Genomic DNA, 15,000 nt, shown 5'->3' with positions numbered 1-15,000 from the left:
AATAGTAGTAGTAGTTGTAGTAGTAGTAATAGTAGTAGTAACAGTAGTAATAGTAGTAGTGACGTACTCCGTGTACGGAAAACGTACCTTCCACTCTTAATATCCTCTTCCTTTTCTCGTATTAGAAGTTTAAGAGTAAAACGTATCCTACTGTACCGATCCTAAGTCAATTCCAAAAAAAAAAAATAAAAATAAAAAAACGAAGGATGATAGTTCGTCCAACTGCGAGAGCGCGTACGCGAGCCGAATATCTTTTCGAGGAGAAACGATTGGAAAGAATCGAGAGAAAGGAAATTCTTAAGAGATAGAGAATTGTCTCTATCGAAAAAAAAAAAAAAAAAGGGAGACAGATAACAAAGGGATCGAGAGAGTGAGAGAGAGAGAGAGAGAGAGAGAGAGAGAAAGAAAGAGAGAGAGAGAGAGAAAGAGATGTAGTCTCGTAGAGAGACAAAAATATACTACGAATAAAATCAGATATTTTTAAATCGATTCGATCGAAAAAGTAAAAAGAACTTATCGAGATATCAAAATGAAAGTCTTCTTAAAATTCTCCTTCACAATGAATAAAGAGACAAACAATGTTTACATTATTCTTCTCTCTCTCTCTCTTTCTCTCTCTCTCTCTCTTTCTTTCTGTTTCTCTTTCTTTCTCTCTATGCCCTTCTCTCTTTCTCTCTTTATCTCTCTCTCTCTCTCTCTCTCTCTCTCTCTCTCTCTCTCTTTCTCTTTCTCTCTATGTCTCTATCTCTTTCTCTCTTTTTCTTTATCTCGTTCGTCCATATCTTTCGTTCGAAGGAAAGTCAATTGGCTTTATTTATGTTTTCCGTTCAATGACGATTAAATGACACGAATAAGTGTGGCAGATAAAGGAGCCTGAAATCGTAACGACGGAACGCGCTCGAAAGTCCAAAGAGGATTGACGCTTATCGTCGGATTTTATAACGGGAGATCGTGCGGATCGGTCGACGAGTATGGCCATCACCGCGAAATGAGTTGGTGCCGGTGTTCCAACCGGCAAAACTTCCAAGTCGATGATTCACGTCGGGTAGAGGCTCGTGAAACTCGGTATCCTCCAGCTGACGGTCGCAAGTAGGGAAACCAGAAAGTTGCTCGCCAAAATTGCTGGACTGAGGTTCCTCCTGTCGCCACCGTGCATGGCTGCTGGCTTCTCCTCTTCTATAAAATGAGATTAGAAAGTTATCGGTTAGATTGTCAGAATCTATCCTTCTCTATTTTTCCGTCCACGTATATACGTATATATATATATATATATATATATATATATATATATATATATATATATATATGTTCTGTATTATTCGGATCGAAAGTTTTAGATCAGTGTTTCTCAATTTTAACTTTTCGTTATCGAATATCATCTCAATGACTATAATAATTTTGACGTTACGTATATTACGTTTTTATTCTGATAACAATCATAATTATGTTTTGTGAAATTAATTAAAGATATCTTTGAAATGAGACTAATTTACATGATATATATAAAGAGAGAGAGAGAGAGAGAGAGAGAGAGAGAGAGAGAGATGAATTTTATTTATATACGTCAATAGTGATAATTTTTCATATTCATTAATCAGTGAGAACAACGAGAGAGTAGTGTAAGAGAGCGAAGGGAGTAAAGTAAAAAAAAAAAACCTATGTATAAGCAAATATACAGTTTCAAAAGTCTCTTATAATTATACATAATGCAACATAATATCCTCATGATGGTGATTATTTTGATATTGATAATGCAATATGATTTTCTAATTTTACCTTAAAATATTCAAATTAGCATTCCTCCCTGGATCATACCCTCCCACGTTGGGAAACACTGATATCTAGACTAACTTCTAGTAGACAAGGGATTCTCTAGTGAATTCCTTGATGGAAAATAGGTTTTCAGATTGTTCATGTTCCTATCAAGAATTTCTCATTGGAAAATGATATCTAGGAATAATTTGACGATACCAGAATTAACGAAAATGTATAAAGGAATTAGACATTAAGGAATTTCTTACTTTTGACATAGAAAATAAATTTTAAACGAATTTCAAGCGACACCGAAGTAGTAATTCTCTTTCAATGAGACCGGAATTGAAAAAATTGCTTTATAGTTTGCTCACGTAGGAGTCACTCACGTTTCCATTTTATTTTCTTTTCCCTTTTCCTTACTCGATCTAGCATTTTCGTTATTCGAATAGAAAAACATCAACGCTAAAATGAATTAAAATTCATCGTAGAATGAATTTTTTCAAATTTAACATTTAATCGACCATAATCAAATATAATCTATTAAAACGGATCATTCATAAAACTCGAACTAAGAAAAAAAAAAAAACTCTTTTAGACGACGGATATTAAAAATAATTATTAAAGTAATATTAATCGAAAATTATTTCTCTTTGTTTATTATTATAATATTAAATAACCTGTAATTAAATGTATCTATATGATAAAGATAGATCGAATATTAAAATTTATATATATATATATACATATATTCAGAATTTACCTAAATTCAAGAAATGTGAAAAAATCTGAAAATATTTCTGACACATGAAAACTTTTAACGTGAATTAGTTACATCGATTATTACATTTTATACGGATAATTGAAATAAGAAAATATGAAAATGTATAATAACATTATCAATCTATCATTGTTACCTTCGATGACATGAACCATGACGTATGCCGGCTTTGCGTTGCTCGCCTTGCACGTGTAGTTACCTCCGTGCGTCGGCTTCGTTTTGTTTACCATCAAAATGGAGCCACTCTTCGTGAGCTCAACTTTAACACCGGGCTCGGCGTCGTAGTTTATCATGCGTCCTTGACGATACCAGAACACGTACTGGGGCAGCTCCGTAGCTGCCATAAGTTGGCACTCCAAGCGCAAACTGGAACCCTGCTTTACGTGTAAATCTGGCGCACCCGGTATTATCGAGTACGCCTCCGTGATTTTCAAGCGTGTGAAGCTCCGTTGTATGGGATGTGACGTCACCTGAAACGCCGACATAAAATTTCATTTTCATCGCTTCGAGCGTTTCCCCGATAATTTCAACTTTTCACGTGATACACATACCAATCGCTATATACATGGAATATTTATATTTATATTTATATTTATATTATATATTATATATTATATAATATATATATATATATATATATATATGTATATTTCTTTTTTCTTTTCCTATCCTTTTATTTTTTTTTCCTTTTTCTTTTCTTTCTTTTTTTTCTTCATTCTTTGTTTTTAAACTGCCAAGAATAAATTTACTATAGAATTATTTTTATCAATAGAATTATTTTTATAATAATAAAAGAATAGAAATCGTTTCAAGCTAGTCTATTCTATGGTTGACCTTTTGGTAAACAAGGTGAGGCATAGGTTAATGTCCATTGTCTTCGAACGTCCATTGTTAAAGCTTCCCTAGCTAATTTGACATTTACCTGACATTATCGGCCAACATAATATAACGATGTTAAATCATATAATTTTCTACATTTATGAAAATTCAATTTTGATTTTATAGAAGTGCAAAAAAGAAAAAAAAAAAAAGAAAGAAAAGATTTAGGAAGAATAGAAAATATAAGATAGATTTTTAACATAAAATTATTTCAAAAGTAGAGTTATAAAAAGTTATAATATGAAATGATAACTTTTCATGAGAGTACCTGACATTCGTAAATCCCTTCGTCTCCAAGAGTGACCATTTGTATTTGAAGTGCCCAATCTGTATTTGTATGGCGTACGGCAAAACGAGTATCGACCGAGTGCCTGTTAGTACCTAGAGTCAATAATTGTCTGTCCTTGCGCCTTAACCATGTGATCTAAAACATAAACATGAGTATCATAACATTTTCAACAAACAACTTTTCTTTTCGTATATTTTCCATAGGATAGAACAAGCTATATATATATATATATATATATGTTGTCGTAAGAGAATTGAGGGTTTACGAGCGGGCATAAAATATATTGGATCTTTCTATATTTTCCTATTCCATCATAGAACTCAATATGTTAACATTGATCTATTTCCTATTTCTCTTTTTATATATTTTCTATGTCGTTACAAATCATTGATTTATATATATATATATATATATATATATATATTGTTTACAATATTACAAATGTCAAGAATATCTAAATCTTCTTATATTCGTCATTTTTGAAAATCTAATATTATTTAATTATTTCGTTGAACAAATGTAAAATAAAATATAAAAAGATTCGAACAATTAAATCGTACATTTCATTAAATCCGTTTATCAAATGAAAAAGAAATGGTATACCACGAAAAACGATTGAATAGAATCGCACTACAATATTGAATCGTGAAAATGTAATGCTTAATCCAGGAGTATCTATGTATTCCCGTAAAAAGAGAGTTCGCAAAAAGTATTCGTCAAGCCGATTGAATTCATGGTAAATTCGAAAAAGAGACGAATCAACGACGGCTGTACTGCTTTTGAAAAAACAAAAAAATGAACACGAAAAAAAAAAACAAGATAAAAAAAAAAAGAAAAAAGATGAAAGAAGAAAAAAGAAGAAATAGAGAAAAGATACGTGGATACGCCATTTTTCATGGGTGGACGTAAAAATTAATACACCTCGATGCAAAGAACCATCGGTACGTTGAAAAAGGGGGCACACGCTTTTTTTTCTTTTTTTTTTTTTTTTTTTTTCTTTTTTTTTTTTACCATTTCTCTTGACGATTAATCTCAAACAGCCGAGCTTGAACCGAACGTATTTTTCTTTGTATCCATTGAAATTATTTTTTTCGTTCTCTCTCTCTCTCTTTCTGTTTCTCTATTTCTTTTTCCTCCCCCTTATCCCACCCCATTATTTTTCTACCAATGAACACATTGAAACGCATTCATTTGTTTTGATTTATAAAAGAAAACGAACGAATGAAAATTTTCGAATGAAATATTACGATAAGATTTTATAACAATCTCGTATAGTCTCCGTCAAATTAGTACATTAATTAACTGATTTCAAGGTAGGTTACGTCAAAATTAGGACACGAGCTTTGGGCTTAACGCTTAAATAACTTCGGAGACATCTAACGAGCCGCTATACTATATTCTCGTTACAAATATCTCGTTATCGTATGGTATACAAAGTGATTCACTAACTACATTAGAAAATTGTAGGTAAAGATAGTGTCCGGACTATATCGAATTAGATGAAAGAGAGAGAGAGAGAGAGAGGGAGAGGGAGGGAGGGAGGGAGGGAGGGAGGAAGAGAAATAAGTAATGTGAATGTTAGATCTAATATTATGACTAATAACATTTAGCTAATAATGTTTCTTCTTTAACGAGATATCGCGTGAAATTTAATAAGTCAACAATATATCTATATTATAACATTTATGATGTTATAACATCAAAATTTCATTTATAACAATAACATAAGTTCATATCGTAGAATTCAACGATTTATATAACTATTCTGATCGAGCGATCAGAATGTAATTAAAACGATTCTAAGCAATAAATTTCCAAAGACAAGCAATTCCCGAATGATATGACGTTTCATAGATAAAGAGAGAGAGAGAGAGAGAGAGAGAGAGAGAAAGAGGCAGGGAGGGAAGGAGGGAGGTAGAATATCAGCAATGCTATGTAATCCGTGGATGTTTCCTGTAATCCGAAATTCGGTAGCATCTTCGTTCCAAGGTAAAAGCACCTTATCCTACCTAAGGATTGTAGTAACGGTAAGTCCAATATGGCGGAAGCCTATGCGAGTATGACCTCGAACGTGTGTAGGTTTCAGTGTACGTCGCGTATTTGGCACGACAAGTTCTAGAACTGAGAGAAGTTATCAGGTACTCGAGTTTACCTCAATCAGCACAAAGTTACGTGAGCTTCTCTCTGTCTTCTAGAAGATGGCATAGTGAATATGAGGGATGTTGGAGAGAGAGAGAGAGAGAGAGAGAAAGAGAGAAAACCAAAGATACAATGAAGGAACACCAACGTCTGCCATTTGGTTTAACATAACTTCAACTAGAAATCGCATACAAATATGAAACAGTAGTACGAAGAAGGTTTAACTAGGATTATAGTATACCAATGAATAATCATAATAAACTATCAATGTCTAACTATCGAAAAGAAATTTGAGTTCTACATTATTGGATACGCATTTATCACCGTTAAACCATAAGCCAATATGTTATCAGGAAGTTTTCGATCCAACGACAAAGTCGATGGTTTCTTCGAAAGCTCGTTAAATTGACATAGATGCTTACGATAAATCGCAAAGCTCAGCAAGAACATATACATATATACATACATATACATATACATATATATATATATATATATATTCTTGGATAGGAAGAGTACCATGATTCATAGGTGAACGTTGATCACGTGGAAGAGTACAAGTACTTACGATACAGCTATATATACACCACCGACGAGCAGCTTAATTAAAGATCACCTAGCTATAGCTAACTACATCTTCCAACTACATCTCCTTGGATCTTTAGTCTCTCTCTCTCTCTCTCTCTCTTTGTCTCTCTCCTCTCTTTCTGACAGAAATTACCACGAGACGAGGAACATCACCAAGAGTTTGGGCATTTCAAATTTTCTACGCGTTTCGCATAATCGACGAGGTTAATGATCAAAGAAGTGTATGATACAGCTGTCTACAACCAAACAACAATCTTGGCAAGAACGCACGAGTCTGTTTTATTTTATCCTTTTTTCATTTCTTTATTCCCTTTTTCATTTCAAAAAAAAAGGGGGAAAAAAAGTTTCTCTCCTTTTTATCCCCCCCTTTTATCCATACGTAAACCTTAAATGTATCCGCAAACGATCTAGCCTTTATGTGCTGTCATGAAATGATCTAAAGTATTAGAAAAAGATTTATACCAAACGATCAACTCAACGATGCTATATAAATCTTATAAGCACCGCAACAACATCGTACGTTATGTCTCGGGTAACGAGTATCTCTAAGATCGTTGGCTCGATCATTCGAGGAAGAGGAAGACGGAAGTTCATTCGGTTATCAGAAATATGCACTTTCAAAAGTGTTCCCATGTAACGAGGAAAGTTCTATTCAAAGAACTATCGGCGTTCCAACCAACCAACCAACCAACCAACCAGCCAACGAACCAACCAACCAACCAACCAACCAACGAACCAACCAACCAACGAACCAGTCAACTCACCTCCCCCTTTTCAACAACCTCATCCCATCCACTTTTCGTTTATCGTCCTCTCAGTGAATCGCATGGAAGTTAAGCGGCTCTCGTATAACCTTGCACATATCTACGCAAGATGCATTACAAGGTCCGTTACAAGTTAGGCAACTGGAGAATGGGAAAATGATTTTCGTCAAAGGATCGAACAGGGGAAAAAAGGATCGTAACGTTACGTTACTAGAAATCGTCTTTCAATATGATATCTAACTTATCTCTATTTATCTGACATAATGGAAGCTTCCTTATCGATAAAATGTGAATTACAATCAATCACCGTTCGAAGATACGTATAATTCTTTTGTGTAAGGGTTTAAAACGACAACGACGACGACGACAATGACGACGACGACGACGCCAGACGACGACGATGACGATGACGATGACGACGCCAGACGATGACGATGACGACGCCAGACGACGACGATGACGACGCCAAACGACGACGACGCCAGACGACGACGCCAGATGACGACGCCGCCCAATGACGACGCCGCCAGACGACGACGCCAGATGACGACGACAATTAGAAAAGAGAAAAGAGAAATAAAAAAAAAAAAAAGAAAAAGAAAATTTAAAAGAGACGAACAAATGTTTAAACGTAAATCCGTAATTATTTTTTCATCTTCATCGATTCTTTGACTCCTTCCTTTTTCTTTATCCTTTTTTTTTTCTCTCCCTTTCACTTTATCTTCCTAATTGTAATGTCTGTCGATTTCATCAAAGTTTCGTTTCGTTCTTCAAAGAACGAATGATCCTCTCTAGCTCGAATGAATTTTTATATTATATCGAGCATTGCAAGCTCGCGGATTCTCGTTCGTCAGGGAAAAAAACAAACGAACGAATGAGTGAAAAAAGAAGACATGGAAAAGAGAAAAAAAAAGAAAAAAAAAAGAAAAAAAATTGAACAAAAAGTAAGTGAAAAGGACAGAAGGGAAAAAGGAGTGGTAGGGATGGGGAAGGGGTGGGGCGTGGTGGGGAATACGAAAATAATATTGACGGGAGTCGTCGTATGAACGAGAAATCGTTAGAGATGCGTATCATAGAGGGATAAAATGCAAAATATTGCCGAGCCATTGATTTTTCAATATAGCAAAGACCACGAAGATAGTCATGCTTTGATATATTGTCGAATATACGTACAGATAAGCGAATATATTCGACCGAGAGAGAAAGAGAGAGAGAGAGAGAAAGAGAGAGAGAGAGAGAGAGAGAGAGAGAGAGAGAGAGAGAGAGAGAGAGAGAGAGAATAGAAAAGATGCTATAAAGAATAATAATATAGTAGTATGAGTGAGTGAAAGTAGAAAATCGAGAATGAGGAAGACAAAGAAGAAGTGGGGGTAGTAGAAAAAGGAGGCTCGAGAATCGTAAAACGAATGGGATTGCTTTTTCCGTATTCTCAAATTGTAGTTTGTACGAGGGTAAAAAAGGGAGGAAAAGGGAAAGCAAGGATCGCGCTTCGATACGCGCTTAAAATCAACCTCTTTGCATGAGTATACTACATTCTGGATCTCGTCTACAAAGCTAAAGAAGAGAGAAATGTCTTCGAGAGACAGAGAGAGAGAGAGAGAGAAAGAGAGAAAGAGAGAGAGAGAAAGAAAAAGAAATAGAAAAAAAAAATCGACGAAAAAAGTACAAGAAAAGAAGTTACGAGCATTCGAATGCGCCTTTCTTTTTCTTTTTCTTTTTTTTTTTCTTTTTTCTTATATTCACGGACTATGCGCAATCGACAAAACGATGAGATAAAAAAAAATTGTTTCTCGAGACAAGAGGGGAGGAGGGGAAACGGGGAAAGTAAAAAAAAAAAAAAGGAAGGAAGAAAAAGTAAAGAGAAAGGAAAACAAAGTGAAAAAAAATTGTCTACCCTCTTTCGAAATCATCGTATATAGGGTAACTTGTAGTAAAGTAAAAGAGAAAAAAGGATACTTGAAAGATCGTATATGGCATTTCCATAAGGAATTCGATTTCACCTTAGAAACGATTATGAGGGAATCTGTGGTAAGTACTTACTTGAGGTACGTTTCAAAATGAGAAGACGATAGTTTTGTTACGACGAAATAGAAAGAAAAGAAATTACATTTTCAAGAGAAAATAAACGGAGATATACGTGTCATTGTATGGGTTGTGGTGGTATGTACGTGGACGTACAGGGGAAAGGAAGGAAAAGAAAAAAAAAAAAAGAAAAAGAAGAAGAAGAAGAAGAAGAGAAGAGAAAAGAAAACGAGTAAAGTGTAATGGAATTACATTTTCAAAGCTCGATATATGGAATTGGTTAGACTTGAATTTTGGTAAAAGTAGGTCAAACACATTCTCGGTTTACATAATATTACTTTTTGTACATTTTTTGGAGCATATTAACTGTTTGCAGAGCATTCATGCTCTAGAGCTTTTTCGCGGAGAGAGAGAGAGAGAGAGAGAGAGAGAGAGAGAGAGAGAGAGAGAGATAGAGTAATAGCATAGACAGCACAATCTAAAGAGTAAAATGGCTTCGTTGGAATCTTAAAGATGTCGTTGAAAGCTAAATCGATAATAGTGATTCTAAAGGAAGAACTTCGAATGTTTCCTTTCCGTAAGATTCGTTTGTAAATGAAAAGAAAAGTTAACGATATTGCACGTATAAAACAATTCCTTAAGATTTTTTACAAAGTTATAACATACGATATTAATTACGAACCATTTATTACATTTTGTCACTTTATCGTAATGATTTACAACAATCGAAAACTTGAAATAATATATATATTTTAATGATCGTAAATTGTTAAACATTTGAAACGAAAATTACCTAAAATATTACTCGATATCGAACTCGATATCATATAGCACTAAGTTAACGTACGTCAATGTTAAACTTTAAGACGGCCATAACGAGCAACCAAGGTAGCAATCAGAATTGCTAGAACTTCGAGATCGAATAGTTAACTGAGAGACGACGACGTTTAGCCCTACCGTCCCTTTGCTTTTGCCAATTCCGCGGGCAGATATATCGATTTGATGTTTTCCTTTTATGACTATCCCGAAATAGCTGTCATAAGCATCAAGGGAAATCGAATTTCGAAGGATATCTAAAATAAATATATAAACTTTGATAAATCTACTCTCTAAGAAAATGATTAAACTCACGATATTCTGTTATCATTTATCATGGAACGATGGATTTAAATAACATGTGCATGGTTATATAATACGATATATATAATTGTATACAATTTTATAGAATTATTTGAAAAGTTCGTGACAATTGATCGTTATCTTCAATAAGACGTTAAATTAAAAAAAAATAAAAAAATGAAACAAAAAAAAAAGAAAAAAAGAAAGAAAGAAACAAAAATTGTCAAATGAATTGTTTCGATATACATACATATGTATGTACAAAATTAAATGTTTTTAATATCATTATATATATATATATATATATATATATATATATATATATTTCCTTATCGATATGTTTCTTTTATACATAAATATGAACGGAGAAGTGTCACGAACTTAACTTAATATACAATACTCATGTATTTTCTATGGCGTGACTCGTCGACGTTTCCTTTCAACGAGTTATCATCTATTCCATATTTTTGTTTTGTTTGTTTTTTTTCTTTTTTTTTTTTTGTTTTTTTCCTTTCTTTTTCTTTTCCCCCGAAATAAATGGTCGACTTTCCCAAGAACCACTCGAAAATTCGAGAAAGACTATCACTCGACGTGCGGTTCTTTCGAAGGACGACAATTAGTTATAGTAACTTTGTTATAAAACTGTTCGAGTGTCAAAAGTTTCTACCAGACTTTCGTAAGTATCTAGCGTGAAATCGATGAAAATCGTCGAAGCTTTTCCAATAATCCTCGAAATTATTATATCCCGTTGAATGATCTCGATTATTCTCATAACTGGCTTAATTTGTTCTTCGACTTTCAATCTTCACTTGTCGTCACGGTCGATCGAACGAAAATTATTCTTGAACTAAATCGAATCTTTACATTTCCTTTGAACGTTCTCGTAAATATTAAAAGAAATTGATATCTCATAAAAATTTTACAAGATTTATATCTAGTTAAAAAATTTATTTTTACAATAAATTGTTCCAATGTTTTATCTCTTTCTTATCTACTACTTTTCATTTTGATTCTAAATCATTTCACAAAATAACGATACGATTTAAACCACATACATTTTATATATTCATTGAAATCTATAATATAAATCATTCAAAAATACTTAGAATTATAAATTTGCATTTGTTTCTCTATATTTCAATTAATTCGAGAAATCAATTAGGATATGAATTAATACCATCGATCAAGTTACGAGATAAATTGCTAACAAATATAAATAATATTTATAATCTTTATTATTTTAAATAAAAAATTTGAAATTTCGAATTGACAGATAAATTAAAATGCATTTCCTTTTCTGTCTTTTCTTTCTTTTTCTCTCTCTCTCTCTCTCTCTTTCTCTCTCTCTCTCTTATCTTCCTCCATTAAAAACTAATTTCACATTACGTATTATTGTATCGATCTTGTCCAAGTTAAGCCATTTAACGTTATTACTAATTTCTATATAGCCTCAGGTGATAAAAAAAAAAAAAAAAAAAAAAAAAAAAAAAACACTTCAAAATGACTGAAATCTAAAAAGTTCAATAAGTTCGATCAAGTGTTAAACTTATATATCATTTTTATATCTTTCAGGATATTAAAATTCGATCGAATGGTGGCCGATGTTAGGTTGTTATATTTGTGGTGTTGCGAAAAGGGAAAAAGTTTGTTCGGACAAACGAGAGTTTCAAAAACGCAATAGGGTGAGAAAGAGAGAGAAAGAAAGATGGAGGTGATGGGTTGGCGGGAATGGTGGGGGTGGTGGTGAGGGGGTGGTGGTGGGGTGGGTGAGAGGAGGGCTGGTAATGCGACTTGAAAGAGTTTCGACATTGTCGTCGCGTTGGCGAGTTGAGAACATTGACCGGAATCTCTTTCCTCTTCGTTCGATTTTTCTCTCATTCTTTTCCTCTATGTTGGTACGTGAAGAGAGACAGAGAGACAGAGAGACAGACAGAGAGAGAGAGAGAGAGAAAGAGAGAGAGAAAGAGAATGGAAACGCCCCTCGCAGCTTTTCGTCTTTGGTTAGTCGCGCGAACGGCCGAGAGAGGAGACACGGACGAATTCATCTTTTATTCATGTCCTCGAACTGTGTGTGCGCTTTTTGATGCGAGACGAAATCGGTTTCGCGTGAGTTTAGAACGACGGAACGTACACAGCCACGTAATATTTCGAAAGAGGTGACGGAGAAAAAAGAAAGGAAAGAAAAGAAAAGAAAAGAAAAGAAAAAAGAAAGAAAGACAGAAGGATAGAGAGGAGGAGGAAGGAAGGGGGGAAAAAAAAAAGAAATTCTTTAAAGGAGAGTACGTGATCAATTCTTTCGTTTAATGGATTACGAAGTTTTCAGCCGCGAGAACGATGACGAAGAAGAAGAAAAAAAAGGGAAATAATAATAATAATAATAATAATAATAATAATAATAATAATAATAATAATAATAATAATAGAAATGGAAAGGAAAAAAGAAAAAGAAAACAGAACGAAGCTCGATATATTTTAAAGAGCTTTGAACTTCCGATATTTGTAAGTATCACTCGATACAAAAATGAAATTGCAGGTGTATTTTCGTAAGTTTACAATAGTGTACGAACGAGATATACCTTTTACAAATAACATGGTGAAATATCGGACTATCGTTTTTCCGATTGCGATTTCACTCAACCTCCTGATTCTTATAAACATATATATATATATATATATATATACACACACACATACACAATATTTTCTACTTTTACGTATATGAATCTTTGAGAGAATACAGTAGAGTGAACATTTTGAAAGTTCCATCTGTAGAGATTTCTTTTGGAAAGAGAGAGAGAGAGAGACAGAAAGAGAGAGAGAGAGAGAGAGAGAGAGAGAGAGAGAGAGAGAGAGAGAGAGAAGAGAAAAAAAAAGAAAAATAATAAAAGGATACCGAATTACGGTCATCTGAAAATAGCAATTGTCTATTAGCTTGATTCAGATTTTGACGAAGTTTTATTAATAAATCAATGTATAAAATTTGGAATTCGTTAAAATTATGTATCGAAGCGAAAGATTACCACTTGTCTCGATGCGAGTAGAAAAGATAAAGAGAGAAAGAAAAAGAGAAAGATAAAGAGAAAAAGGAAGAAAGAAAGAGTGACAAAGAGAGATAAAGAAAGAAAGAAAGAGAGAGAAAAAGAGAGAAGAGAATATGTATGTACGTAACCTAGATTTTCATCTCCTATCGTCTTTTTTCTCGGGAAAAAGAAACGAGTCACGGTATACATAAAGAGAGAGAGAGAGAGAGAGAGAGAGAGAGAGAGAGAGAGGCACACACTCACACAGAGTATCGGTTTAACACCTCGGCTTGGAAAAATATTCCGAACTTTCCCATGGTTTAGATTTGAGATGTCAAATCCAAGAACGATATCGAAAGGTAGACTAAAAATTACGAAAAAACGTTTCTTATTTTTCTGAAACATATCAATTTTAATTTAAACATTTTTTGTTTCGTCGACAAAATTTATTCTTTATTACATCGAAATAAATATAGAACGTATAAAATGTTATTAGCTATGTCAATTATAATCAGTGAAAATTTGGAAAACTCGATAAACAAGTGGTATTCCCTTGAAAGAGAAAACGTCCACGAAAAAGAGAGACATAGAGAGAGAGAGAGAGAGAGAGAGAGAGAAAGAGAGAGAAAGAGAAAGAGAAAGAGAAAGAGAGAGAAAAGAATTACAACGTTCGATTGTAATTCGTCGATGTGAAATATCTCGACAGTCACGCCTTTAACAAAATGAGATAAAAAGGATGAAAAGAATGAAGAGTAAAAGGAGGAAAGAGAAAAAGGAGAAGAAAGGATGGAGAAAAAGAAAGGGAAGTAAAGGAAGTAGGGTAGTAAGAGTGGTGGCGAGCAATTTATCTGAAAGTTAAAAGGGGGGGAGGGGATTGGGTGGGGGTGGGGTGGTTGGAGAATACGAGGGTGAATGAAGAAAATTAGCGGAAGCCACTCGCGAGAGAGCCATTCGTTATCGAGGCGGCAATAACGCTGTTCGCTTTTTCGCACTGCGTTACCGCGATAAATCCAACAACGTTAATGTTGCTAGAATCTAAAGTCAAGTGTGTTACCGGAGGTGGGCGGAGGGGGGGGCGGGGGTTTGAGAAAAGGAAGGGGAGGGATGGGGAGGCGTGGAAGAGCTTGTGAATCCAATTAAAGATTCAAGAAGTCGTAATGCATTACGTAGATAATCAATCGTAAAGGGCTCTATTCGTGTAACAAAGAACTACAAATGAGAATGTCTAGAGAATACGTATAGAGAAATTAACGATTTCATCGTGAGATTAACACGTGGACGTTCGTCGATAGTACAAAGAAAAGAATGGAAAGGATAAGAGGAAAAAAAAAAAGAAAAGAAAAAAAAATAGAACAAATTATCTTATCAAGAGATGTTAAGAGATAGATATGTATGTTCGTGAAATTGTAGGACCGATAGGCATCCATGTGTTAAGACTAAACTATTAGGACAATTTTATTTCGTCCTAGCAAATATCTAACGGAGAATTAGTAAACGACACGAGAGAAATAGAGATAGAGAGATAGAGAGATAGAGAGAGAGAGAGAGAGAGAGAGAGAGAGAGAGAGAGAGGAAGGGAGAAATAGTTAGGAAGCAAATACACAATACACAATTAGACAATAGAAGAACATACATGTATACCGGTAT

The 15,000-nt window shown here is 34.1% G+C and overlaps 1 protein-coding gene across 3 annotated transcripts in view; it reads right to left on the bottom strand.

The window, feature by feature from the left end:
* Positions 1-15,000, bottom strand: part of LOC118444392 (neuronal growth regulator 1-like) — an 86,963-nt gene that overhangs the window by 618 nt on the left and 71,345 nt on the right. For 2 of the 3 annotated variants that reach the window (XM_085663603.1, XM_035872614.2), the window contains exons 4-6: positions 3,681-3,836; positions 2,670-3,003; positions 1-1,176 (exon numbers count right to left, since the gene is read on the bottom strand). The exon at positions 1-1,176 is cut by the window's left edge and continues 618 nt beyond it. In XM_085663603.1, coding sequence (XP_085519729.1) covers positions 1,037-1,176; positions 2,670-3,003; positions 3,681-3,836 — 630 coding nt within the window. In that variant the 3' untranslated portion in view covers positions 1-1,036. The remainder of the gene's footprint in view (positions 1,177-2,669; positions 3,004-3,680; positions 3,837-15,000) is intronic. The other variant, XM_035872613.2, reaches the window with a different exon arrangement.

Source organism: Vespa mandarinia, chromosome 23 (assembly GCF_050613455.1).
Source record: "Vespa mandarinia isolate Hongniang chromosome 23, ASM5061345v1, whole genome shotgun sequence".
NCBI lineage: Eukaryota > Metazoa > Arthropoda > Insecta > Hymenoptera > Vespidae > Vespa > Vespa mandarinia.
The sequence above is the reverse complement of the archived record's forward strand: the minus strand, read 5'-3'. Positions and strand labels throughout refer to the sequence as shown.